The 27,996-nt window shown below is 56.4% G+C and overlaps 1 protein-coding gene and 1 non-coding gene across 2 annotated transcripts in view; both read right to left on the bottom strand.

Annotated features, from left to right (window-relative positions):
- Positions 1-23,616, bottom strand: part of LOC120381425 (zinc finger protein 420-like) — a 30,408-nt gene extending 6,792 nt beyond the window's left edge. Inside the window, exons 1-4 of the mRNA XM_039499615.1 lie at positions 23,543-23,616; positions 14,585-14,667; positions 13,212-13,338; positions 4,674-4,787 (exon numbers count right to left, since the gene is read on the bottom strand). Coding sequence (XP_039355549.1) covers positions 4,674-4,787; positions 13,212-13,338; positions 14,585-14,608 — 265 coding nt within the window. The 5' untranslated portion in view covers positions 14,609-14,667; positions 23,543-23,616. The remainder of the gene's footprint in view (positions 1-4,673; positions 4,788-13,211; positions 13,339-14,584; positions 14,668-23,542) is intronic.
- A 1,806-nt stretch (positions 23,617-25,422) lies between these two features.
- TRNAG-UCC lies at positions 25,423-25,494 on the bottom strand. Its single transcript has one exon. It is a non-coding gene; the product is annotated as a tRNA-Gly (tRNA).
- Positions 25,495-27,996: the final 2,502 nt, after the last annotated feature.

The raw sequence follows: 27,996 nt of genomic DNA, 5'->3' as shown, positions 1-27,996 counted from the left end.
AGTGGGAAGCGAAGGTGTGAACGGAAGACCAGGTGGCCGCTCTACAGATGTCCTGGATAGGGACATGGGCTAGGAAGGTGGCCGACGAGGCGTGAGCTCTGGTTGAGTGAGCGGTGAGGCGGCATGATGGCACGCGAGCAAGCTCGTAGCTTGTCCGTATGCATGACGTCACCCAGGAGGAAATTCGCTGCGAGGAGACCAGCTCGCCTTTCATGCGATCGGCAACCGCCACAAACAGCTGGGTCGAACGCCGGAAGGACTTCGTCCGCTCGATATAAAAAGCGAGGGCCCGGCGAACGTCCAGGGTGTGGAGCTGCTGCTCACGGGATGAGGTGTGCGGCTTCGGGAAGAAGACCGGAAGGAAGATCTCCTGGTTTAGGTGGAAGGCCGACACCACTTTAGGAAGGAAGGCTGGGTGTGGCCGAAGCTGCACCTTGTCACTATGGAAGACGGTATACGGTGGAATGGCCGTCAGGGCGCGGAGCTCAGACACTCGTCTGGCCGATGTAATCGCCACGAGGAAAGCTGTCTTCCAAGAGAGATAAAGCAGAGAGCACGTGGCCAGGGGCTCAAAGGGTGGTCTCATAAGCTGGGCCAGAACCAGATTCAGATCCCACGTTGGAGTAGGACGACGTATCGGCGGGTACAAACGATCGAAGCCCTTAAGGAATCGGGAAACCATCTCGTTGGAGAAGATGGACCGACCACCCATAGAAGGTCGAAACGCCGACACGGCTGCCAGGTGCACCTTCAAGGAGGAGATCGCTAGACCTTGGTCTTTAAGGTACCAGAGGTAGTCCAGGATGGTCGGGATGGGGACTAGGAATGGATTAAGGCCTCGTTGGTCACACCAGATCGCGAAACGTTTCCACTTCGCGAGGTAGGTAGAGCGCGTCGACGGCTTTCTACTTTCGAGCAGGACTCGCTGCACTGCCGCTGAACAGTCTCTCTCTGCGTGGGTCAACCACTCAGGAACCAAGCTGTAAGATGCAGGGACTGCAGGTTCGGGTGACAAAGCCTGCCGAGGTCCTGAGTGATGAGGTCCGGCCATAGCGGGAGGGGAATGGGATCCCAAACCGAGAGCTCGAGCAGCAAGGTGTACCAGTGCTGTCTCGGCCAGGCCGGAGCGACGAGTATTACGCGGGCCCTGTCCCTCCGAAGCTTGAGTAGCACCCGGTGTAAGAGCGGGAACGGAGGGAATGCGTAGAGGAGGTGATCTGTCCATGTGAAGAGGAATGCATCTGACAGGGATCCCGGAGCTCGACCCTGGTACGAGCAGAACCTGTGGCACTTCCTGTTCTCCCTGGAGGCGAACAGGTCTATCTGGGGAAAGATGGGACGAAGACCTCCTTTCGCCTTGGGGATGAGAAAATATCTGGAATAAAATCCCCTGCCCCGCCTGCTGTGCGGAACCTCCTCTATGGCACCCACGCTCAACAGAGTCTGGACCTCTTGTAAGAGGACTTGCTCGTGAGAGGGGTCCCTGAAGAGGGACAGGGAAGGTGGGTGGGAGGGAAGGAGGGGGCGAAATAAACTGGAGGCGGTAACCGTGCTGGATGGTACTGAGGACCCAGCTGTCCGATGTTATGGAGCACCACGCCTGGAGGAAGTGGGAAAGACGGTCGGAAAATAACGGGGTAGGATCCTGGAGTGAGACTGATGGGCCGTCCCTGGGCGTCCCATCAAAAGGCCTGTGTGGGACCTTGCGGGGCCTTGGAAGGGCCCTGGGCCTGGTTACGCCTGCTCCCCAACGGCTTGCGGCGGTGTAACGCCGTACGGCGACTGTTAAAAGGCCTTGACCTGGCCTGGGTAAAGGGCCGGTAGGGCTGCTGACGGAATGACCTTCTCTGGGTAGCTGGCGTGTGCATGCCCAGAGTCCGAATGGCAATCCGGCCATCCTTCAGGGTCTGGATTCTAGAGTCAGTCTTGTCTGAGAAGAGACCCTGGGTGTCAAAAGGGAGGTCCTGGAGGGTGTACTGCACCTCAGGCGGCAAGGTGGAGGACTGCAGCCACGAAATGCGCCTCATAGTCACCCCGGAGGCCACGGTTCTGGCTCCCGAGTCAGCGGAGTCCAGGGCGGCCTGAATTAAGGACCGGGAGGCTTTCCTGCCCTCTTCCAAGAGCACCGAGAACTCTTGGCGTGAAGCTGGCGGGGTCAGCTCCGAAAACTTCCCCAGGAACACCAAGATGTCAAAGGTGTACCGGGAAAGCAGTGCCATCTGGTTCTCGATTCGGAGCTGAAGACCACCCGCTGAATAGACCTTGCACCCCAACAGGTCCATGCGCCGTGCCTCCTTAGATTTCGGCGCTGCCGCAGGCTGTCCATGCCGCTCCCGGTCGTTTACCGACTGGACCACCAGAGAGTCCGGAGTTGGGTGCATGTACAAATACTCGTACCCCTTGGGCGGGACCGAGTACTTCCTCTCCACCCCACGTGCCGTGGGGGGGACCGACGACGGCGACTGCCAGATGGTAGTGCTATTACGCTGTATCGTCCGGATAAAGGGCAGGGCCACCCGCATCGGGGCCTCCGCTCCAATGACATTAGTCACTGGGTCCTCGTCCTCCGGGACCTCCTCGACGGGCAGGTTAATGGCCTTCGCCACCCGGCGGAGAAGGTCCTGGTGTGCCCGTAAATCAATAGGCGGGGGGTCGGTCGTGGATGCCCCCGCCACTGCCTCGTCCGGAGAAGATGACGAGGACCGACCTGGGAGTACCTCGTCAGGAGCCTGCTCCTCCAACGGGTGCTCAGCCGCCACGGAGCCTGGATCTTGAGTCGGATCCTGTGGCAATGTGGTCTCTCCCGTCGGTGATGGGGGCGGCCTGCTGACTGTGGCCTCTGGCTCCCGACGCTGCGCTCCCACCGGCCTCGGGGGAAAGGGAAGCGCTCGAGGGTCATGGTAGTCCCAGGGAACCCAAAATCCCCACTGATGGGGTCCATGTTCCCGGCCTTGGGACTCGGCTCCAAAGTCAGCACCACTGCCCTCGGGAGAAGCGATTGAGGGCTGACGAGAGGGCCAGGGTGGAGCTGAGGCGACACCCGAGTGTGCCTCCGATGCCGGTGGCAGGACTCTGAGCGGTGCCGAGGCTCGGTGCCGGTCATCGCGGTACCGGATCGGAGAGCGGGACCGGCGTGCGCTGCGGTGCCGGGAGCTCGACCGGTGCCGGGAGCTCGACCGACGGTGCCGGGAGCTCGACCGCGACGGTGACCGACGGCGTCGGGAGTGGCTCCGGGAGTCTCGGTGCCGAGAATGGGCTCTGGAGCTGGATCTCCTGCGGTGCCGGCGACTCGGTGACCGTGATCGAGAGCGGTGCCGGCGACTCGGTGACCGGGAATGGGAGCGGGAACGGCGCCGGGAGTGCGACCGGTACCGCGATGCTGAATGGTACCGGGACTCCGACCGGCGCCGGGACGGGGAGTGGCGCCGCGACGGTGATCGGCGCCGGGATCGGGATGGTGGTGACCGTCTCCGAGATCGGGACCGAGATTTGGAACGCCGTCCATCCCGTCTGTCGGGGGTTGGGGGCTGTATCATTGCCGGCTTGCCCACCGACTGGACAGCCCGCACCGGCGGTGCCGGGGGCCGGAGGCACGGAGCCTCTGCGAGCTCGACAAGCTCTCTCGCCGTCTCAAACGCCTCAGGCGTGGACGGGAGTTGCAGCTCAACCTCGGCTGGTACCGGGGAGCAGGGTGGTGCCGGACTCGACGGCCTCTGGGGTGCCGGAGTCGGCGGCACCGTGCACGGTTTGTGCACCGCCACAGCCTGAACCGTCTGTATCGGAGGTGGCTGGGCTAACGGCCTCGGAGGATGTTTTGAGGCCGTCTTCGGCGTCTTGAGCTTCCTCGTTGGGGAGAGGGAGCGGTGCCGGGATGTCGGTGCCGGGCGTCGAGAGGCCTCGGTACCGGAGCGGCTCGGTGCCGCTGGTGCGCTGCATGCCGAGGATGACTTCGGCGCCGGTGGGGTCGGCGCAGGAGGCTGGAGCGAAGCCTCCACGAGGAGCTGCTTCAATCGAGAGTCCCGCTCCTTCCTCGTTCGGGGCTTGAAGGCTGCACAGATCAGGCACTTATCAGTTCTGTGAGACTCCCAGAGGCAGCGCAGGCAGGAGGCGTGCGGGTCACCCACGGGCATATGCCGCTGGCAAGCCGCACAGGGCTTGAATCCCGGTGCCCTGGGCATAAGCCCGCACCGGTTGAGGAAGAAGAGGGGTTAATCCCTCTAATCCCTACTAATACTACAACTAACTAAACTTATTCAATTAAACCAGCAACTAAACTAAGTTAACGAACTATGCTAAAGAACGGAGAAAATGGAGGTAAAGAAGCACTCCACTGTTCCAACTGGCCGTCACGGGTGGTAAGAAGGAACTGAGGAGCGGACGGGCCGGCTGGGGTATATATTCGGCGCCATAGCGGCGCCACTCCAGGGGGCGCCCAGCCGGCCCGCCGGAGTTGCTAGGGTAAAAATGTTCCGGAGAGCCGTGCACGCACGGCGCGCACACCTACATGGAATGCATAGGAGCAATCACTCGAAGAAGAAGTGAAGTTTGCCATGAGGATGCCACACCTCCTGAAAACAATCCTGAACTCAGAGAGCTCACAAAGACTTAGTAGGAATCCCAAATATTTCCTTAATTCAGGGACAGATTTTGAGTTGGTTTAACTGATTCCTCACCTGTGCAGGTATGTCTCGGGGTCTCTTTTTCCTCAGAGTCCTGGAGGTCTGGGACCCACGGCTCCTCCCCTCGTTCCAGCCAGGAGATCACATCAGGTTTGGAAACTGGAAACGCTGCACAAGTGACAGAAAACGAGCGAGATCAACTGAACTTGTGGGATACTTGTGTCACATTCTGGGGGTGCAATCCAGACCCTCGAAAGGTTGTGTCACCACTTGCCCTGTAATCCTGGGTTCCTCACGATGCTTTGCTGTTGAAGCTCCCAGCCTGGGCCGCTGACAAACAGCCTACCAGCGCGCAGGTCACACCCTGAGTGTTTGTGTAAGGCTCCAGCCCTGGCCCACCAGCCTGTCAGCAACATTCCCCTCCCACTCTGGCCTCCACCAGCCTGGGTTACTATGGGCAGGGTGGCCCCAACACACTCCCCGTCCCAAATTCTCCCCAAAACGTGTGTTCTGCACTGGCCAGCCCTCTCCTGGACAGTTCACATATGACAGGTCCGTTGCCCCCTCAAGGCACCAATAGTCAAGAATTTGCTACTTTAGCTGGAGTTAGCAAACAAACACAACACTGGATTAGTTTTGATTATAAATAAAACAAGTGTATTTAACTACAAAGAGAGAGATTTGAAGTGAGTACAAGTATTAATAGTCAGAAATGGTTACAAGAGAAATAAAGATAAAATGCTTTCTAAAACTTAACAAGCACAACTTTGTTCAAGGTAAAATCCTTAGCATGTGTTCCCAGGGTTTACCAACTTGTCAGGTCAGGATCTCCACCAAAGTCAAAGGGCTGGTTCCTTTGCCCCCCCCCGCCCCCTCTCTCAAACCTAAGAAGTGCCTTGGGGTGTTTTTGCCCCTCACTTTTATAGTCCAGTCACACTTTGAAGTGGATTCTACTCAGGATTGCCCCTCAAAGCAAAGTTTATTCAAGCAGCAAAGAAGGTGACATGGAGTCTAGCGGTGAAGGTGGATTTGCCTTGGCTCCTGCCATTTCCCCCTCTTGCTCTCTCAAGGACCCTATTATTTATATGCAAATTGAGGTAAGCACACATTTAGGTTAGACTGGGTTAACAACTTTTGCCTAGTCATGGCTGTGTGGGTTTGAACATTACTATTATCATCGTGCAGGGGGAATTCATAACTTTACATACAATGTTGTTACAACATTTCACTGAATTATTGACCAGTAAGTTGTTGGTTTTCAAGTAATACTTCACAAGGCATATTTTGCGCAAAGGCTATTACAGTGGTGTGTAGGGTGTGATTACAGGGGTGCTTTCCATCACATCTTGTCACAAAGAAGATTCCATTTAACCCCAGTTAATTTTAAAGGGTAACATCCCCAGGCCAGCTTCCTTTGTTCAAAGCAGCAGGATAGTGAGTATTATCAATCTGTTGGACACTACAGCCCGTGTCTGCCCTGACAATGATTCCTTTGTGCTTTGCATGTGTTATAGCTGAAAGTGTGGCCTTCAGCTCTCCCAGACAAGATGGAGGCAAAAGAGAATATGTGATATGTTTAATGAGATAATGAATGCCTCTGGAACAGTGGACACAGAACATAAGAATGGCCATCCTTGGTCAGACCAAAGGTCCATCTAGCCCAGTATCTGTCTACCGACAGTGGCCAATGCCAGGTGCCCCAGACGGAGTGAACCTAACAGGCAACGATCAAGTGATCTCTCTCCTGCCATCCATCTCCATCCTCTGACAAACAGAGGCTAGGGACACCATCCTTACCCACCCTGGCTAATAGCCATCAATGGACTTAACCACCATGAATTTATCCAGTTCTCTTTTAAACCCTGTTATAGCCCTAGCCTTCACAACCTCCTCAGGCAACGAGTTCCACAGGCTGACTGTGCACTATGTGAAGAAGAACTTCCTTTTAGTTGTTTTAAACCTGCTGCCCATTCATTTCATTTGGTGGCCCCTAGTTCTTATATTATGGGAACAAGTAAATAACTTTTCCTTATTCACTTTCTCTACACCACTCATGATTTTATATACCTCTATCATATCCGCCCTTAGTCTCCTCTTTTGCAATCTGAAAAGTCCTAGTCTCATTAATCTCTCCTCATATGGGACCCGTTCCAAACACCTAATCATTTTAGTTGCCCTTCTCTGAACCTTTTCTAATGCCAGTATATCTTTTTTGAGATGAGGAGACCACATCTGTATGCAGTATTCAAGATGTGGGCATACCATGGCTTTATAGAAGGGCAATAAGATATTCTCTGTCTTATTCTCTATCCCTTTTTTAATGATTCCTAACATCCTGTTCGTTTTGACTGCCGCTGCACACTGTGAGGACGTCTTCAGAGAACTATCCAAGATGACTCCAAGGTCTCTTTCCTGATTGGCTGTAGCTAAATTAGCCCCCATCATATTGTATGTATAGAATGCATTACTTTACATTTAGCCACATTAAATTTCATTTGCCATTTGTCCCCCAATCACTTCATTTTGTGAGATCTTTTTTAAGTTCTTCACAGTCTGCTTTGGTCTTAACTATCTTGAGCAGTTTAGTATCATCTGCAAACATTGCCACCTCACTGTTTACCCCTTTGTCCAGATCATTATGAATAAGTTGAATAGGATTGGTCCTAAGACTGACCCCTTAGGGAACACCACTAGTTACCCCTCTCCATTCTGAGAATTTACCATTTATTCCTACCCTTTTTTCCCTGTCTTTTAACCGGTTCTCAGTCCGTGAAAGGATCTTCCCTCTTATCCCATGACAACTTAATTTACGTAGGAACCTTTGGTGAGGGACCTTGTCAAAGGCTTTCTAGAAATCTAAGTACATTTTGTCCACATGTTTGTTGACCCCTTCAAAGAACTCTAATAGATTAGTAACATGCGATCTCCCTTTACAGAAACCATGTTGACTTTTGTCCAACGTTTTATGTTTTCCTATGTGTCTGACAATTTTATTCTTTACTATTGTCTCAACTAATTTGCCCGGCAAACGGGCGTGGAGGACTGCTCTCAGAAAAAATGGACATGGTGAGCAGATGAGCATACCAGGAGAACGAGCGTGGCACGCCGCAGGAGATGCTGGGGATTCTGAAGGAACAGACAGACATTGAGGCATTTGGTTGAGCTTCGGGAGAAAGCCCCTGAGGTTCGACTCCCTCTTTGGCCCCTGCACAGCAACCTTCCAACATGGCTGTACTTCCCCCTGCTCCACTAGGCAAGGGGGGCACTGCAATATCCCTTCCACTCAGCCCCAGAGGAGGGTGCCAAGAATAACAGCTGCACAGATGCTGATGTATGACAGGCAAGGCCACGGTGCTTTTAAAGAGAAGATTAAGATGTTTTCCCCACTCCCAATTTTATTCCATCATCTTTCCAAGATTTAATTCTTGAACAGATCTTTCAGTGTCTATAGCTGTGTGCAATAAAAGTATGTCTTGAAAATTAAATCATCTTTATTAATTCAAAGTAAGAGGGAAAAGAGGTGTATGAGAACAAAACAGCAGTCACAGCAAGTTTCAGATGATGGGTAAGCACGATACAGAATAGCAGCGCATTATTTTTGTGGTATAGCCCTGGTATTTGGCTGCTCAAAATTAGCAGATGGGGTGGGGGATGGAGGTGAATCAGCTGTGGAAACTTCTCTCCCTTTGCTTCACATATAATATGAAGATAACAACAAGCAGCTATAATCATGGGGATTCCCCCCTCCCGCACCTCCCCACCGAGGTCTAACCTAGTGAGCAAACTGCACCAGCCACCCTTCGAACAGCCAAAGGCACATTCAGCCACCATTCTGCACTTGCTGAACCTATTATTGAACCGATCTTTTCTGTTGCCCAGGTGTCCCGCTTCATGAGCCACAGGAATAAGGGGTAGGCCGGGTCTCCCAGTATCACTACTGGCATTACAATGTCACCAAGGCTGCTTTGCACATTTTATTTTATTTTACTTGGTGACTTACTTTGTTCTGTCTGTTACTACTTGGAACCACTTAATACTTTCTGTTTTTAATAAAATCACTTTTTACTTATTAATTAACTCAAAGTATGTATTAATACCTGGGGGAACAAACACCTGTGCATCTGTCTCTATCAGTGTTATAGAGAGCGAACAACTTACGAGTTTACCCTGCATAAGCTTTATACAGGGTAAAACAAATTGATTTGGGTTTAGATGCCATTGGGAGCTGGGCATCTGAGTGCTAAAGACAAGCACACTTCTGTGAGCTGTTTTCAGGTAAACCTGCAGCTTTGGGGCAAGTAATTCAGACCCTGGGTCTTCACTGGAGCAGATGGGAGTGTCTGGCTCAGCAAGACAGGGTGCTGGAGGCCTGAGCTGGCAGGGAAAGCAGGAGCAGAAGTAGTCTTGGCACATCAGTTGGCAGCTCCCAGGGGGGTTTCTGTTATCCAACTCATCACAACCTATTCAGTGTAAACATTATAACACTCACCCAGAGAAAGAAATGACCTTTGGGGAATAGGTTGTCACCTTTTGGGCACCACATTTCAGGAAAGATCTAGATGAACTGGAGAAAGTCCAGAGAAGAGCAACAAAAATGATTAAAGGTCTAGAAAACATGACCTATGAGGGCAAGCTGAAAAAAATGGGTTTGTTTAGTCCGGAGAAGAGAAGACTGAGGGGATATAACAGTTTTCAAGTATATAAAAAGGTTGTTACAAAGAGGAGGGAGACAAATTGTTCTTCTTAACCTGTGAGGACAGGACAAGAAGCAATGGGCTTAAATTGCAGCAAAGGGAGGTTTAGGTCGGACATTAGGAAAAACTTCCTAACTGTCAGAGTGTTAAGCACTGGAATAAATTGCCTAGGGAGGTTGTGGAATTTCCATCATTGGATATTTTTAAGAGCAAGTTAGACAAACTTAGTCAGGGATGATTAGATAGGGTGACCAGACGTCCCAATTTTATAGGGAGAGTCTCGAGCTTTGGGTCTTTTTCATATATAGGCTCTTCTTACCCTCCTCTGCCCCAATTTTTCACACTTGCTGTCTGGTCCCCCTATGATTAGATAATATTTAGTCCTGCCATGATTCCAAGGGACTGGACTAGATGACCTCTTGAGGTCCCTCCCTGTCCTATGATTCTGTGAAAACAATTCAGTATGTCCTACACATTGCCCAGAGTCACTATTCTTCCTAGAAGGCGATTAATGGCCCTGCCTACTTGGATCACAGCAACCCCCATGGTGGATTTACCCACTCCAAACTGATTCCCCAATGACTAGTAGCAGTCTGGAGTTGCAAGCTTCCACACAGCGATTGCCACTCACTTCTCCACTGTCAGAGCAGGTCTCATTTTCATGTCCCTGCAATTCAGGGCTGGGGAGAGCTACACACACAGTTCCTGAAAAGTGGCCTTGCACATACGGAAGTTCTGCAGCCACTGCTCGTAATCCCATACCTGCATAAGGATAAGAACATAAGAAAGGCCGTACTGGGTCAGACCAAAGGTCCATCTAGCCCAGTATCTGTCTACCGACAGTGGCCAATGCCAGGTGCCCCAGAGGGAGTGAACCTAACAGGCAATGATCAAGTGATCTCTCTCCTGCCATCCATCTCCATACTCTGACGAACAGAGGCTAGGGACACCATTCTTACCCATCCTGGCTAATAGCCATTAATGGACTTAGCCACCATGAATTTATCCAGTTCCCTTTTAAACATTGTTATAGTCCTAGCCTTCACAACCTCCTCAGGTAAGGAGTTCCACAAGTTGACTGTGCGCTGCGTGAAGAAGAACTTCCTTTTATTTGTTTTAAACCTGCTGCCTATTAATTTCATTTGGTGACCCCTAGTTCTTGTATTATGGGAATAAGTAAATAACTTTTCCTTATCCACTCTCTCAACATCACTCATGATTTCATATACCTCTATCATGTCCCCCCTTAGTCTTCTCTTTTCCAAGCTGAAGAGTCCTAGCCTCTTTAATCTTTCCTTGTATGGGACCCTCTCTAAACCCCTAATCATTTTAGTTGCCCTTTTCTGAACCTTTTCTAGTGCTAGAATATCTTTTTTGAGGTGAGGAGACCACATCTGTACGCAGTATTCGAGATGTGGGCGTACCATGGATTTATATAAGGGCAATAAGATATTCTCAGTCTTATTCTCTAGCCCCTTTTTAATGATTCCTAACATCCTGTTTGCTTTTTTGCCTGCCTCTGCACACTGCGTGGACATCTTCAGAGAACTATCCATGATGATGCCAAGATCTTTTTCCTGACTTGTTGTAGCTAAATTAGCCCCCATCATGTTGTATGTATAGTTGGGGTTATTTTTCCCAATGTGCATTACTTTACATTTATCCACATTAAATTTCATTTGCCATTTTGTTGCCCAATCACTTAGTTTTGTGAGAGAAACCCCCCAACCCATCCTGTTGAGCTGTCATTTTGATCTGCTTGCTCCCAGGAACAGGAGCCAGCAGCATGGAGGAGTCACCACTCAAAGAACTTCTCTTGACTGGGCTTCTGCTCCTGTTTCAGGAAACCAGTGGAGCGTCCTTGAGATGCCGGTGGGCATTCCAGCGGTATTTTTTGACCCACTGAAGGTACCTGATGGTGTCAATGACAGAGCAGGAGGTTGACGATACAGACATGGAGGACTTGAATTGGCTGATGCTACTCGTGACTCTTGCTGTAGGATCTGATGCCCCCTACATAGATCAGCACTACCGGAGCAGGGGAATAATGTACTAGAGAAGGCTCCTATTCCACTGAGGGTGAGTAACGAGCAGTACCTACATAGACGGAGGGTGAGAGGAAGACGACAGAACTGTGGAGTGGAGGACCTTTGCACCGAATGAGCTGTCTGCCACAGAACCACACTCTGCAGCATAATGAGAAGAAAATATGTGCACTCAACTCCACGTGGCCGCCTCATCTATGTCCGTAAGGGGCACGCCATGGAGCGTGGCAGTAGTCGATGCTGGCACTCTCGTGGAATAGGCCCATATCCCACCTGGTTGGGACCATCCTGATAATTGATAGTAGAGCTCAATTCACCCTGAGACCCATTTCGAGATTCTCTGGGTGGATATGGCCTGCCCTTTAATTCTCTCCGCTATGGCAACAAATAGCCGGGGAGATTTCAGGAATGGCTTTGTCCTTCGTAGGTAAAAGACCAGGGCCCTACATATATCAAGGAAGTGAAGCCGCCGTTCCTCATTCAAAGCATGTGATTTCGGAAATCAGGTAGGTGTATGGGTAGGTTGAGCAGGAAGCAGGAAACCACCTTTGGTAGAAATTTGGGATGCAGGTGAAGTGAGACGGCTCTCTACCTGCCTTCAGAAATATAGATCATGCGCAGACGGTGTTGTGTGGAGGACTGCACTGTCAGAACAAGTGGATGGGCTCTGTGGACTACAGGATGTTTCTGAGGAGGTTCATTGGCAAGTGAAAGGAATCATCTGTCTTTTGATTGAAGAAGCATGATTCATCAAAAGGGACATCTTCAATCGTGTTCTGCACTTCTCTGGGGAAACCAGGATTCCCTCCTCATGACGATTCCAGCTGCCAAAATGCACAAGGATGGGTCCGCTGAATCAACCACAGCCTGAAGTATCGACTTTGCGACCAACTTGCCTTCCTCTAGACTTGACAGGAATTGGGCATGATCCTGCTGAGAAAGACTGTAAGAAGTCGTACTTGGCCATCACTGCCAGGTAGCTCGAGATCCCGAACTGGAGACCGTCCAAGCAGAAGGTGGCCCTTGTAGGGTAGGGTCTGGGAGCTTTAAACTGTGAGGGTTACATCCTGACTAAATAAAGAAAATGCGTCACCAGGGATGAGGGGACAGCAGAAGCTCTCACTTGGACCGGGTGGCAGTGAGAGGGAACTGAAGACGCAGACAAAACCACAAGGCAACACAAGGGCGCACACGTGACCCCACAGACACTACGACTATAAAAAGCTCTGGCTATGGGAGCATGGCGCATGCGCATGAGCCTCAGTGGAATTCAATAGGGACCATCGCTCAAAGATCACGGCATTGACAAAACTGTGTAGTGCAGACATAGCCATAGTTAGGTCAGCCTAGCCCCCACTTTAGACACAGCTGGGTCTGTGGAACAATTCTCGGCTGGCCACTTTCAGCTGTAGCACTTGCAGTGTAGACGTGCTTTTAGTTCCAAGAGAGCTCTCTCTGCGAACCCATGACAGCTATGTAACAAAAACACCTCAGATTATAGTAATATCAAGCACAGAGGGAAACTGCGGTATGTACTGGAATCACGGAAATATTACCAACATTCCCACATCCAATGGTCATAGCCCTCGGAGAGAAAGCACAGTGTAGGGGCTAGATTTTAATGCATCCAATAAGGATAAATTAAATATATATTTTTTTAAATTATTTTTTGTGCCATTGATCATTTTAAATTTGTGTACATCTAAAAATACTGGGATAGGACATAAGCCGAGGGAGGCAAGACATGGGAACCAGTCTACACATGTATGAGTAGTAAAGGTATAAAGTTATTACTATAGAGGTTCTTTAGAGACCCCACAGCTTCCAATAACCAAAGGGACAGGACTCCTTACCCAGCGAGGCCACATTCTCGTAGTTCTCCTGCATGACATCCCTGTAGAGGGCTCTCTGAGCAGGGTCCAGCAGAGCCCACTCTGACTCAGTGAAATACACAGCCACCTCCTCGAAGGTCACCGGCCCCTGGAATAGCAAGAGGCCCCCAATTAGTAACTTAGTACAACCCCAGGATTCATGGGAGAGCAGGAACAAGAAAATGGAAGCTCTGAGAGGAACGTGGTTGCACAGTCCCACTCCCACCCTGAGGAGCCAGGAGGCACCAGGTTGAGGGGAGAAAAAGAGAGCCCCTCATGCTGGCCAGTGGGGGCAGGAGTCTTCATATTCAACATACACCTACTAGCCAGGAAACGGAATCCCTGGCAGGGTCAGGGACCGCCTCCTGGTGGGAATCTCAATATCCTCCCCCATAAAATTTTATATAAAAACAACCACCTGGAAGAAAGAGGAAGTCGACAGGAAAAAAAGTCAGAAGCTTGGAATTGTAGAAAATTAATAAGGCGAAGCAAAGACAGATATGGAGAAATCTATGGCCAGCAGGATTAAGGAAATATGAAGGAGGGTTCTGTTTATTTTAGTATATCAATAACAAAAAAAATCCTAACAATGTTATTGGTCCATTACAAGACGGAAAGGGCAGAAACATCAACAATAATACGACAGAAGAAGTAAAAATGTTCAGTGACTATTTCTCTCCTGGATTTGAGGAAAACAAGCAAATCATGTGGTATGTTTATGACGGTGACACTCTTTTCATTAAAATCATAACTCATGAGGACGTTAAATAGAAGCTACTAAGATCAGACGTTTTTGACTTGGTACAGCATGATACTTAAACTACACCACAAAATTAACATGACACATATTAACTAGATTCAAAAGCAGCTGATACATTTCAAAATGTAACTGTAAATGGTCACGTGGGCATGTTTCCATTGGGGTCCCACGGGGATTGGTTACTGGCCCTCTGCTATTTAACTTGCTTATCAATGACTTGGAAGAGAACATAATATCACTGATGAAGGTTGAAGATGACACACAGTTTGGGAGAGTGGTAAATAACGACGCGTGTCAGTTGGCTCGGGCTGCGGCACTGGGATTCTGGGAAGTTTTTGCAGCCCTGGCCAGGGGGTTATTTCCTGTTCCACAAATAGGGGAAAGTTCCACACCCAAACCCCAGGAGGCTGCTCCTTCAATGTGGGGCCTCATCCGAACTCGTTCTGGCAAGTTTGTCCCAGGTTTGTCCCCTCTCTTTCCCCACCCAGGTTATTTCCTGCCCTCTCCCACCTCCAGCAGCTCCCACCTTCCTGTACATTTACTGCCCATCTCCCTCCAGCCAGAACCCACCACCAGCTCTGTGATAATCCCATACCTCAGGTAACTCTGCTGCAGCCATTGCCTTTCCTCTGGAAGGGTGGGACGATCCAGAGCAAAACGTGGACGTTATTCTGCAGCCTGTCGGGGTGAAAAGAGCAATTGGGGAGATTTCAGAAGCGGCTTTTGCCCATTTCACAGACCAGACTTTTTTCCCCTGGAAGCTGACATTGTAGGCTCTGCCACACTGGAAAACAGTGACTTTATCAGAGGTAGGTCTTCCCACCTACCTACTAAACCCTCCTAGGCCTGCTCTACATTAGAGAGACCTGGTCTACACTAGGTCAACGTAAGCTGCATTGCACTGACTTAGTGCAACGTGTATTTGCACTTAAATTTCTCTCCCACCAATGTAACCTGTCCATTATGCCAACACGGTAACACCCACTCCCCAAGCAACACTGAGCCCTGGTCGATGTACCGAGGCCAACACAGTGCAAGTGTAAACAGGGCCTTACCTGCTCTGACCCTAACAGTTCTCCAGCAGCTATCCCACAATGGCTCAGGGCAACAATTTCCCACCTAAACAACGAGAAACTGCTGCAGATAAAATGGGTGGGAAAACACCCAAATCTGAGATTTTAAATTAACACTGAGAGAAAATGGAAAAAAGTCTGAGAAGGGAGAATTAGTCAATAATTTAAGAGAAAATAGGGAATTTACATGGATTTCCTATCCGCAATTGATAGTTAGAGAAAAGGGGCGCAATTGAGGAGATTGTTGCCAATTTTAGATGGGGGAACGCAAAGGATATTTCACATACACCCCCATAATCCCAGGCCTGTTGAGAGATGGTGAGAGATACTCTCTCCTCCCTCCATCTCTGTCTTCCCCCCTTTCCCTTCCTGGCACCTCCACCCTCCAGACACACAAAGGGCAAACCCCACAGGGGCTCAAGTCTCTTCCCCTCCTGAATCCCCCCGTTTGCTCCCTGGGCAGCTCCTGGCAGGAGCTGAGGGCAGCTGCTTCACTGCTGGACAGGCAGCTCCCAGCCCTCCCTCAGGGACATTCACAACCAGGGAGCACGTTCCCAGGGGCTGTGAAATCCGAGGCTCCCGGGACATTTGTACCGAGTCACTTCCCTGCCCAACCCCAGCACTTTCCCCGAGGTCTCTGGCTCCAGGGATGGTGTTGGCAGAGCCCGGGGCGGCTGTAGGGGGCTAGTTCCAGCCACTGCAGAAAGTCTCTCCCCTCGGCTGGGCACAGAAGGAGCTTTAAGGAAGGTCTCTGCATGGCACAGACCCTGCTGGGGAGAGGAGCTGCTCAGCCCAGCGTTCCCAGATCACACTGGAGGCAGCAGCGTGTGACCCAAGAAACTCAAACCCGACACCTTGCGTGGAAAGGGAGAGAGCGCAGCCCCCCCCCCCCCCGTCAGCTACAGCCAGCGCCCCGGCGACAGTAACTAATGACACCACCTCCCCCATGTTAACCCAGAGCCAGCGCCAATGACACCACCTCCCCCATGTTAACCCAGAGTCAGCGCCAATGACACCACCTCCCCCATGTTAACCCAGAGTCAGCACCAATGACACCACCTCCCCCATGTTAACCCAGAGTCGCGCCAATGACACCACCTCCCCCACGTTAACCCAGAGCCAGCGCCAATGACACCACCTCCCCCATGTTAACCCAGAGCCAGCGCCAATGACACCACCTCCCCCATGTTAACCCAGAGTCAGCGCCAATGACACCACCTCCCCCATGTTAACCCAGAGCCAGCGCCAACGACACCACCTCCCCCGTGTTAACCCAGAGGCAGCGCCAATGGCACCGCCTCCCATGTTAACCCAGAGTCAGCGCCAATGACACCACCTCCCCACGTTAACCCAGCCCCATGTTAACCCAGAGTCGGCGCCAATGACACCACCTCCCCCACGTTAACCCAGAGCCAGCGCCAATGACACCACCCCATGTTAACCCAGAGTCAGCGCCAATGACACCACCTCCCCCATGTTAACCCAGAGTCAGCGCCAATGACACCACCTCCCCCATGTTAACCCAGAGTCAGCGCCAATGACACCACCTCCCCCATGTTAACCCAGAGCCAGCGCCAATGACACCACCTCCCCCATGTTAACCCAGAGTCAGCGCCAATGACACCACCTCCCCCACGTTAACCCAGAGCCAGCGCCAATGACACCACCTCCCCCACGTTAACCCAGAGTCAGCGCCAATGACACCACCTCCCCCAGGTTAACCCAGAGGCAGCGCCAATGACACCACCTCCCCCATGTTAACCCAGAGTCAGCGCCAATGACACCACCTCCCCCGTGTTAACCCAGAGTCAGCGCCAATGACACCACCCCCCCCCCTGTAAACCCAGCGACAGCCCCAATGACACCACCACCCCCACGTTAACCCAGACCCCCCCCCAAAGACACCACCACCCCCACGTTAACCCAGTGCCCGCGCCAATGACACCACCTCCCCCACGTTAACCCAGAGCCAGCGCCAATGACACCACCTCCCCCACGTTAACCCAGAGCCAGCGCCAATGACACCACCTCCCCCACGTTAACCCAGAGTCAGCGCCAATGACACCACCTCCCCCACGTTAACCCAGAGCCAGCGCCAATGACACCACCTCCCCCACGTTAACCCAGAGTCAGCGCCAATGACACCACCTCCCCCACGTTAACCCAGAGCCAGCGCCAAGGACACCGCCTCCCCCACGTTAACCCAGAGCCAGCGCCAAAGACACCCCCTCCCACGTTAACCCAGAGCCAGCGCCACTGACCCCCCCTCCCCCACGTTAACCCAGAGCCAGCGCCAATGACACCACCTCCCCCACGTTAACCCAGAGCCAGCGCCAATGACACCACCTCCCCCATGTTAACCCAGAGTCAGCGCCAATGACACCACCTCCCCCACGTTAACCCAGAGTCAGCGCCAATGACACCACCTCCCCCACGTTAACCCAGAGTCAGCGCCAATGACACCACCTCCCCCACGTTAACCCAGAGCCAGCGCCAACGACACCACCTCCCACGCGACACCACCTCCCCCTCGTTAACCGAGCGTCTGCGGCAATGACACCACCTCCCCCCTGTTAACCCAGAGCCAGCGCCAATGACACCACCTCCCCCATGTTAACCCAGAGTCAGCGCCAACTCCCCATGTTAACCCAGAGTTGCGCCAATGACACCACCTCCCCCATGTTAACCCAGAGTCAGCGCCAATGACACCACCTCCCCCACGTTAACCCAGAGTTGCGCCAATGACACCACCTCCCCCATGTTAACCCAGAGTTGCGCCAATGACACCACCTCCCCATGTTAACCCAGAGTCGGCGCCAATGACACCACCTCCCCCATGTTAACCCAGAGTCAGCGCCAATGACACCACCTCCCCCACGTTAACCCAGAGTTGCGCCAATGACACCACCTCCCCCACGTTAACCCAGAGTCAGCGCCAATGACACCACCTCCCCCACGTTAACCCAGAGTCAGCGCCAATGACACCACCTCCCCCATGTTAACCCAGAGTCAGCGCCAACGACACCACCTCCCCCACGTTAACCCAGAGTCAGCGCCAATGACACCACCTCCCCCACGTTAACCCAGAGTCAGCGCCAATGACACCACCTCCCCCATGTTAACCCAGAGCCAGCGCCAACGACACCACCTCCCCCACGTTAACCCAGAGCCAGCGCCAACGACACCACCTCCCCCACGTTAACCCAGAGTCGCGCCAACGACACCACCTCCCCCATGTTAACCCAGAGCCAGCGCCAACGACACCACCTCCCCCACGTTAACCCAGAGTCAGCGCCAACGACACCACCTCCCCCACGTTAACCCAGAGCCAGCGCCAACGACACCACCTCCCCCGTGTTAACCCAGAGTCAGCGCCAATGACACCACCTCCCCCACGTTAACCCAGAGTCAGCGCCAATGACACCACCTCCCCCACGTTAACCCAGAGTCAGCGCCAACGACACCACCTCCCCCACGTTAACCCAGAGTCAGCGCCAACGACACCACCTCCCCCACGTTAACCCAGAGTCAGCGCCAATGACACCACCTCCCCCGCGTTAACCCAGAGTCAGCGCCAATGACACCACCTCCCCCACGTTAACCCAGAGTCAGCGCCAATGACACCACCTCCCCCGTGTTAACCCAGAGTCAGCGCCAATGACACCACCTCCCCCACGTTAACCCAGAGTCAGCGCCAACGACACCACCTCCCCCACGTTAACCCAGAGCCAGCGCCAATGACACCACCTCCCCCGTGTTAACCCAGAGTCAGCGCCAACGACACCACCTCCCCCACGTTAACCCAGAGCCAGCGCCAATGACACCACCTCCCACATGTTAACCCAGAGTCAGCGCCAATGACACCACCTCCCCCACGTTAACCCAGAGTCAGCGCCAACGACACCAGCTCCCCCACGTTAACCCAGAGCCAGCGCCAATGACACCACCTCCCCCATGTTAACCCAGAGTCGCGCCAATGACACCACCTCCCCCATGTTAACCCAGAGCCAGCGCCAAAGACACCACCTCCCCCACGTTACCCCAGAGCCCGCGCCAAAGACACCCCACGTTAACCCAGAGTCAGCGCCAATGACACCACCTCCCCCGTGTTAACCCAGAGCCAGCGCCAACGACACCACCTCCCCCACGTTAACCCAGAGCCAGCGCCAACGACACCACCTCCCCCACGTTAACCCAGAGCCAGCGCCAACGACACCACCTCCCCCACGTTAACCCAGAGCCAGCGCCAACGACACCACCTCCCCCACGTTAACCCAGAGTCAGCGCCAACGACACCACCTCCCCCACGTTAACCCAGAGTCAGCGCCAATGACACCACCTCCCCCACGTTAACCCAGAGTCAGCGCCAACGACACCACCTCCCCCATGTTAACCCAGAGTCAGCGCCAATGACACCACCTCCCCCACGTTAACCCAGAGCCAGCGCCAACGACACCACCTCCCCCACGTTAACCCAGAGTCCGCGCCACGACACCACCTCCCCCACGTTAACCCAGTGTCGCGCCAACGACACCACCTCCCCCACGTTAACCCAGAGTCAGCGCCAATGACACCACCTCCCCCACGTTAACCCAGAGTCGCGCCAATGACACCACCTCCCCCACGTTAACCCAGAGTCAGCGCCAATGACACCACCTCCCCCACGTTAACCCAGAGTCAGCGCCAACGACACCGCGTCCCCCATGTTAACCCAGAGTCAGCGCCAATGACACCACCTCCCCCACGTTAACCCAGAGTCACGCCTTGTCCTTATTGCAGTGTCAGTCCAGACACTGGAGTCAATGAGACCAGAAATGTAGCATGGGAGGGAGGAGGCCAAAATCCTTGAAAACATGTAATGGGGGATCCACCCTTTCCCAGCACCGCTGCTCCCCACAGCCGGGGCAAGGACTCAGGGCGATTTGCCAACCACCGTTTGGGCAGGGCCGGAGGGTTTGGAACATGTGCTAACAACATCCTCCAGGGACATCTTACCACTCCACATACAGCGCTGCCACACACATCCTTTACCAGGGCAATAATGGGCAGCCAATGAGGAGTTTTCCAGTGGTCCCTCCCAAGGCATCATTTGTACAGTGATTATTGCAATCAGGAGCAGGGTGTGTACACAGGGGTGCCTTGTGTCACACACACACACACACACACACACACACACACACACACACACACACACACACACACACACACACACACACACACACCTGTAACAGGAGAGGGGAGGGGATGGAGGAGCCAAAAGACCCAGCAAATCCCCAGGTCCTGTCGCTGGCCAATAACGATCCCCAGGGACGAAGCTCAGCGCCGGGGTGCGGGGGAGGAGGGGACCCCTCACGGGACGGTCTGTCCGGGGCTCTGGGCACTCGTCTGGCACCAGCAGCGCTCAGCACGTGGGGGGCTCAGGCGGAGGGGGCGGAGGGAGGCGGCTGCTCTGGGCAGGGCCTGGGGAGCAGGGACCGGCCATGCCCAGAGCAGCCGGGGAGGGGAGGGACCCCCCCACCTCGTACCGGGGACACGGACAGTCAGTCAGGGCCCGGCCCGGTGTCTGGGGCCAGCGGGGTACAACCGGAGGCGCGGGCCGGGTACGATGACGGCCCCGGGAGGGGGGGGGCCGTAACGGATCTGACGGGCCGGGGGGTGCGGGCCGTAACAGATCTGACGGGCCCCGGGGAAGAGGCGCGGGCCGGTAACGGATCTGACGGGCCGGGGAGGGGCGCGGGCTGGTAACGGATCTGACGGGCCGGGAGGGGCGCGGCCGTAACGGATCTGACGGGCCCCGGGAAGGGGCGCGGGCCGTAACGGATCTGACGGGCCCCGGGAGGGGCGCGGGCCGGTAACGGATCTGACGGCCCCGGGAGGGTGCGGGCCGTAACAGATCTGACGGGCCCCGGGGAAGAGGCGCGGGCCGTAACGGATCTGACGGGCCGGGGAGGGGGCGCGGGCTGGTAACGGATCTGACGGGCCGGGGAGGGGCGCGCCGTAACGGATCTGACGGGCCGGGGGAAGGGGCGCGGGCCGGTAACGGATCTGACGGGCCCCGGGAGGGGGCGCGGGCCGTAACGGATCTGACGGGCCGGGGAGGGATCGGGCCGGGGAGGGGCGCCGTAACGGATCTGACGGGCCGGGAGGGGGCGCGGGCCGTAACGGATCTGACGGCCCCGGGAGGGGACACGGGCCGTAACGGATCTGACGGGCCCGGGGAAGAGGCGCGGGCCAGTAACGGATCTGACGGGCCGGGGAGGGGGCGGGCCGTAACGGATCTGACGGGCCGGGGAGGGGCGCGCCGTAACGGATCTGACAGGCCGGGAGGGGCGCGCCGTGACGGATCTGACGGGCCCCGGGAGGGGGCGGGCCGTAACGGATCTGACGGGCCCCGGGAGGGGCGAGGCCGTAACGGATCTGACGGGCTGGGAGGGGCGCGGGGCCGTAACGGATCTGACGGGCCCCGGGAGGGGCGCGGGCCGTAACGGATCTGACGGCCCCGGGAGGGGGCGGGCCGTAACGGATCTGACGGGCCGGGAGGGGGAGGGGGCGGGCCGGTAACGGATCTGACGGGCCCCGGGAGGGGGCGCCGTGACGGATCTGACGGGCCCCGGGGCGGGAGGGGCGCGGCCGTGACGGATCTGACGGGCCCCGGGAGGGGCGCGGGCCGTGACGGATCTGACGGCCCCGGGAGGGGCGCGGCCGTAACGGATCTGACGGGCCGGGAGGCCCGGGCCGTAACGGATCTGACGGCCCCGGGGAGGGGCGCGGGCCGTAACGGATCTGACGGGGCGCGGGGCCGTAACGGATCTGACGGGCCGGGAGGGGCGCGGGCCGTAACGGATCTGACGGGCCGGGAGGGGCCCGGGCCGTAACGGATCTGACGGGCCCCGGGAGGGGCGCGCCGTAACGGATCTGACGGGCCGGGGCGCGGGCCGTAACGGATCTGACGGGCCGGGGAGGGGCGCGCCGTAACGGATCTGACGGGCCGGGGAGGGGCGCGGGCCGTAACGGATCTGACGGGCGGGGAGGGGCGCGGGCTGGTAACGGATCTGACGGGCCGGGGAGGGGCGCGGGCCGGTAACGGATCTGACGGGCCGGGGAGGGGCGGGGCCGGTAACGGATCTGACGGGCCCCGGGAGGGGGCGCGGGCCGGTAACGGATCTGACGGGCCGGGAGGGGCGCGGGCCGTGACGGATCTGACGGGCCCCGGGGAGGGGCGCGCCGGTAACGGATCTGACGGGCCCCGGGAGGGGCGGGGCCGTGACGGATCTGACGGGCCCCGGGAGGGGCGCGCCGGTGACGGATCTGACGGGCCCCGGGAGGGGCGCGGGCCGGTAACGGATCTGACGGGCCCCGGGGAGGGCGGGGCCGGTAACGGATCTGACGGGCCGGGGGAGGGGCGCGGGGCCGGTGACGGATCTGACGAGCCGGGGAGGGGCGCGGGGCCGGTAACGGATCTGACGGGCCCCGGGAGGGGCGGGCCGGTAACGGATCTGACGGGCCGGGGAGGGGCGCGGGGCCGGTAACGGATCTGACGGGCCCCGGGGGAGGGGCGGGGCCGGTAACGGATCTGACGGGCCGGGGAGGGGCGCGGGGCCGGTAACAGATCTGACGGGCCCCGGGGGGGGGAGGGGGCGCGGGCCCGGTAACGGATATGACGGGCCCTGGGAGGGGCGGGGCCGGTAACGGATCTGACGGGCCGGGGAGGGCGCGGGGCCGGTGACGGATCTGACGGGCCGGGGAGGGGCGCGGGGCCGGTAACGGATCTGATGGGCGGGGAGGGGCGCGGGGCCGGTGACGGATCTGACGGGCCGGGGAGGGGCGCGGGGCCGGTAACGGATCTGACGGGCCCTGGGGGCGCGGGCCAGTAACGGATCTGACGGGCCCCGGGGGGCGCGGGGCCGGTAACGGATCTGACGGGCCGGGGAGGGGCGGGGCCGGTAACGGATCTGACGGGCCCCGGGAGGGGCGCGGGGCCGGTAACGGATCTGACGGGCCCCGGGAGGGGCGGGGCCGGTAACGGATCTGACGGGCCGGGGAGGGGCGCGGGGCCGGTAACGGATCTGATGGGCGGGGAGGGGCGCGGGCCGGTGACGGATCTGACGGGCCGGGGAGGGGCGCGGGGCCGGTAACGGATCTGACGGGCCGGGGAGGGGCGGGCCGGTGACGGATCTGACGGGCCCCGGGAGGGGCGCGAGGCCGGTAACCGTTCTGCCGGGCCCCGGGGGGGGAGGGGGCGCGGGGCCGGTAACGGATCTGACGGGGCGGGGGGGGAGGGGGCGCGGGGCCGGTCACGGATCTGACGGGCCCCGGGGGGGGGGGGGGGGGCGCGGGGCCGGTGACGGATCTGACGGGCCGGGGAGGGGCGCGGGGCCGGTGACGGATCTGACGGGCCCCGGGGGCGGGGCCCGGCCACACGCGGTCCCGGGGGGGCGGGGCAGGCTCGCGGGGGGGGGTCCCGCCCCCCCCGCACTCACCCGCTGTCGGTCCCGTGCCCGGCTCTGCCCGCGCGCGCAGGGCTGGGGGGGGGAATCGCCCCTTCAGCACTAGCGCCGCGTGACCGGAAGCTGCCGCTCTGAGGCGCGCGCGGGTCCTGCTGGGAAATGTAGTCTCCCGCCGGCTCTGGGCGGGCCCCGCGCATGCGCAGCGCTCAGCGACTCCTGGCGCGGGGCGGCAGGGGAGGGTCAGGGGCTCTCCGTCTCCCTAGCAACGGGGCTGAGCCCCCTCCCGCCACAGGGCTCCGCCCCTTCCCCCGACGCCCCGCCCCCGGGCAGAACCTGGCGCTGGGCTCTGGGAGGAGCTGCCGGGGGGGCGGAGTCTGGGCCGCTCTGGGGAGCCCGGGCCCCTCCCCCTGCCCTGGGGCGGCGCCCTGCGGGGGGGGCGGGGGCTGCTGCTCCCCCGGGGGCTCCGGGCGGGGCCTGGTCACAGGGTTTCCGGGACTCTGACTCCCCCCCCGGGCCCGTCTGCCCGGCCCCCCCCCCAGCAATCCTAGTAGCCTGGCGAGGGGCGATTTCCCCCCCCCGCTACAATCACCTTAACTCTGCCCCGGCGAGTCCTGTGCCCCCCTGTGTCTGACAACATGGGTCTGTGTTCGCGTCTCAGCCCGTCTGCCCGGCCCCCCGCCCCCAGCGATCCTAGTAGCCTGGCGAGGCGCGATTTCCCTCCGTTGCAACCACCTTGACTCTGCCCCGGCGAGTCCTGTGCCCCCCTGTGTCTGACAACATGGGTCTGTGTTCGCATCTCAGCCCGTCTGCCCGCCCCCGCCGAACCCCCAGCGATCCTAGTAGCCGGGCGAGGCGCGATTTCCCCCGCCCGCTACAACCACCCTGACGCCGCCCCGGCGAGTCCTGTGCCCCCCTGTGTCTGACAACATGGGTCTGTGTTCGCGTCTCAGCCCGTCTGCCCGGCCCCCCCAACCCCCAGCGATCCTAGTAGCCTGGCGAGGCGCGATTTCCCCCGCCCGCTACAACCACCCTGACGCCGCCCCGGCGAGTCCCTGCCCCCCCGCCCGCAACAACCACTGGACGCCCCCGCGAGTCCTGTGTGTGTCTGACAACATGGGTCTGTGTTTAGCCTGGCGAGGCGCGATTTCCGCTACAACCACCCTGACGCCCCCTGTGTCTGACAACATGGGTCTGTGTCAGCCCGTCTGCCCGGCCCCGCCCCAGCGATCCTAGTAGCCTGGCGAGGCGCGATTTTCCCCCGCTACAACCACCTTAACTCTGCCCCGGCGAGTCCTGTGCCCCCCTGTGTCTGACAACATGGGTCTGTGTTCGCGTCTCAGCCCGTCTGCCCGGCCCTGAACTCCGGCTCACAGGCCTGTCCTTGCCGGGGTCACCTCCGGAGCCCTCGGTAACCATTGGCCTCACCTTAGCTCTCCTCCCGTCGTCTGGGCCCGCGGCTGATTGAAATGAGCGGTTACAGACGGCAGTGAGTGGTGCTGCCATTTCCCATCTGAGTGAGCTCAGAACTCTTGGGCCAGACCATCTGCTCCTGGTGACGTATTGCTGTTTAACTGATCGATTTGTTCCAAAACCTCCTCCAATGACACCTCAGTCTGGGACGGTTCCTCAGATCTGTCACCTAAGCAGAATGGCTCCGGTGTGGGAATCTCCCCCACGGCCTCAGCCCTGAACACCGATGCAAAGAATTCATTTAATTTCTCTGCAATGGCCCTATCGTCCTTGAGTGCCCCTTTCGCACCTCCATCGTCCAGTGGCCCCCCTGCTTGTCCCTGGGAGTAACTGCTACCCGGAGCAAATTCCCACAGGGAGCAGTTTCTCTAGAGCAGTGTGATTATAACACAGGGGGACTGAAACGAGACCAATTTCAAACAACGGGGGACAAAACACAGCCCTGCATTGGCCGGGAATCGAACCCGGGTCAACTGCTTGGAAGGCAGCTATGCTCACCACTATACCACCAATGCACTTGCAAACAGTGTGTCACGTAGGTGTGAACTGTGCGAGCAAAGCAGTGACCCAGCCACAGCGTTAAGAGTGAGCAGGGTGGGTTTCAGGGGAGGCAGCATGGCAGCTCTGGGCAGAGCCAGGCTCCCCCCGTGACTGAACAATGGGGAAAGGGGAGCTCTAGCCCGGCAGGACTTGGCCACAGCTCCACTGCTCCCCTAAGAGATGGGAAATGAAGATAAATCCATCTGACTTCAGAAGGAAGGCGGCTGCTCCTTTCCAAAGACAATGGTTCTGTTCCTGCTCGGTACAGAGGGGTTAAGGTTGCGGCGGCCACTGAACTGAAGGAGGGAGATGATTTTGTTGACAAGGACGGACGCCTCATTCTAGGGGTGTTTGCTACATGCAGGCAGCCCCTGCTCCTGCCTCTTTCCTGGGGAAATCAAGTTTCTGTACCAACTCCCAAAGCTTGTTACAGAAAGGTGGGGAAAGGACATGGCCACACGATGGCGCCAGGACATAAGGACTGAAACACAACACGTGTCATCTATGCGCTGCCACTCTTGACAAGTGATTGATCTCCCCTCACATGTGGGTGAAGGGATGTTCAGTTTCACCCTGGGCAAACTACAAGGCTGAAGCAATTTCATGGATTGTGACACTAGGATTGAAGGGTTATTTAGGGTTATAAGAAATTGTAAAAAACAAAACAAAAAACCCCAGTTCATCTAAACTGGAGCTGCCTGTTACGAAAGGCCAGTTTCTCTGGTTCAGTTCTGAATACTCTTCTAGAATTGCCTCTGGGGTCCCCTCATGCCAAGGCAGGAGTGAAAGCAGAAACCCCGGCTCTGCCCTTAGCTCCACGCTGATTTTCACAGTGGGTAGAATTGACATTTTGGGGCCTGTTCTCTGAGCACCAGACCTACCATCCTCCTCCCAGCCCGACCCAGGCTGCTTCCCTGCCCCAGCCTCTGCCCTGCTGGGGGCACTACATGTTTTAGGTACGTAAGGAACCAGCTGAAGCAATCTGGGACCCACTAGTGGTTATCTTGGACAACTCCTGGCAGAGCACAGGTAAGGTCCCAAAGGACTGGAGAATGGGAAACATTGTTCCCTTTTGTAAAGAGTGATACCAAGAGGACCTTGGGAATTAAAGACCAGTCAAGCCAATCATTGATCCTTGGAAAGAGAATGGAAGAAATGGTTAAACTATCAATTGAGACTTGTAGGGTTATAAATTGAAGCTAGCAAAGATTTGTCAAGAAGAAACCATGCCAAACCAATCTGATTTCCTCCCTTGACAAGGTTACCAGCTAGCGGGCAGGGGGGAAGCAGTAGACATGCTGTATCTTGATTTTAGTAAGGGTTTTCGCAGTCCCACGTGATGGTCTCATAAGCAAAGTTGGAAAATGTGGTCTGATGAAATGACAGCAGGGAGGGTGCACAACGGCTTGAAAGGCTGCACTCAAAGACCAACTAGTGATGGTTCACTGTCAAACTGGAAGGACACATCCAGTAGGGTCCAGTGGGTCCTGCAGCGCTGGGCGGTGGGAGGTGAGCTTGGCTACCGGTGGAGTCAGCACCTATGCCCCCGTCTCCTCCCGACAGTGTCCATGTGAAACATTCCAGCCCTGGTTGGTATCAAGGGGCGGAAGGGAGCTCCAGCCGCAGGTCGGGACATTTGAATGAGCTGGGAAATCAGACACTTTTGTGTGAACGGAATAGGAAATGGAACTGGACCCCCAAGCTACTAAATAATCATACAATTGCCCGGTCTACTTCGCCTCACGAAATGCTGTTGCAAATCAGCTGCAGCCTAGCCCTGGGCATTGGATTCAAGACGCCAGACTGTTATTGTTTGCTCCGGGTTAGGGCACTGGCATTCTGATGTCAGGCCATGTTGATTTTGAACTTTCACCAATTTTCTTATTGATCCCTTGAAAAGAAAACTTTCCTGAGGTGTTTCCTGCCCTGGGGACGCCGCAGAAGGAGCAGAAATGGCAGTCTTGAGAAGACGCTTTTCCCCCTTTCACTAAAGGTTCTCCCCACACACACATACTCTCCCCAGATCTACACTGCAGTGTTATGTCAATACAAGGCAACCTTCGTGCGTGTGTCTACACTAACATTTGGCTCCCTGTGATGGGGTGGGGGGACCCTGTCTAGTGTGGGGTGAGGGCACCCATCCTTCAAGCAGCCCCCTGAGTCTAGGCAGTGAGAGCCAAGGGCTAGAGTCAATAGGGTTACCCTGATCTGCAGGGCTGTAAGGCCTAGTGGTTAGAGTCTATATAATTGCCCTGATCTGCAGAGCACTAGGGCCTCGTGGGACAAGTCTATGGGGTCACCCTTCTCCGCAAGACAGGTGGCTCCAGCCTCCTTTTGAAAACCTCCAGTGATGGAGCTTCCACGAACGAGAGAGTCAGTTCCATTGTCCTACTGTTCTTACACTCAGCAAGGGCTTTCCTGACATTGAATCTAAATCTGCTATGCTGTCATTTGAACCCACTGCCTGTTGTCCTGCC

Source organism: Mauremys reevesii, linkage group 14 (assembly GCF_016161935.1).
Source record: "Mauremys reevesii isolate NIE-2019 linkage group 14, ASM1616193v1, whole genome shotgun sequence".
NCBI lineage: Eukaryota > Metazoa > Chordata > Testudines > Geoemydidae > Mauremys > Mauremys reevesii.
Note: the sequence above shows the minus strand (reverse complement) of the source record. Positions and strands in the feature narration are given on the sequence as shown.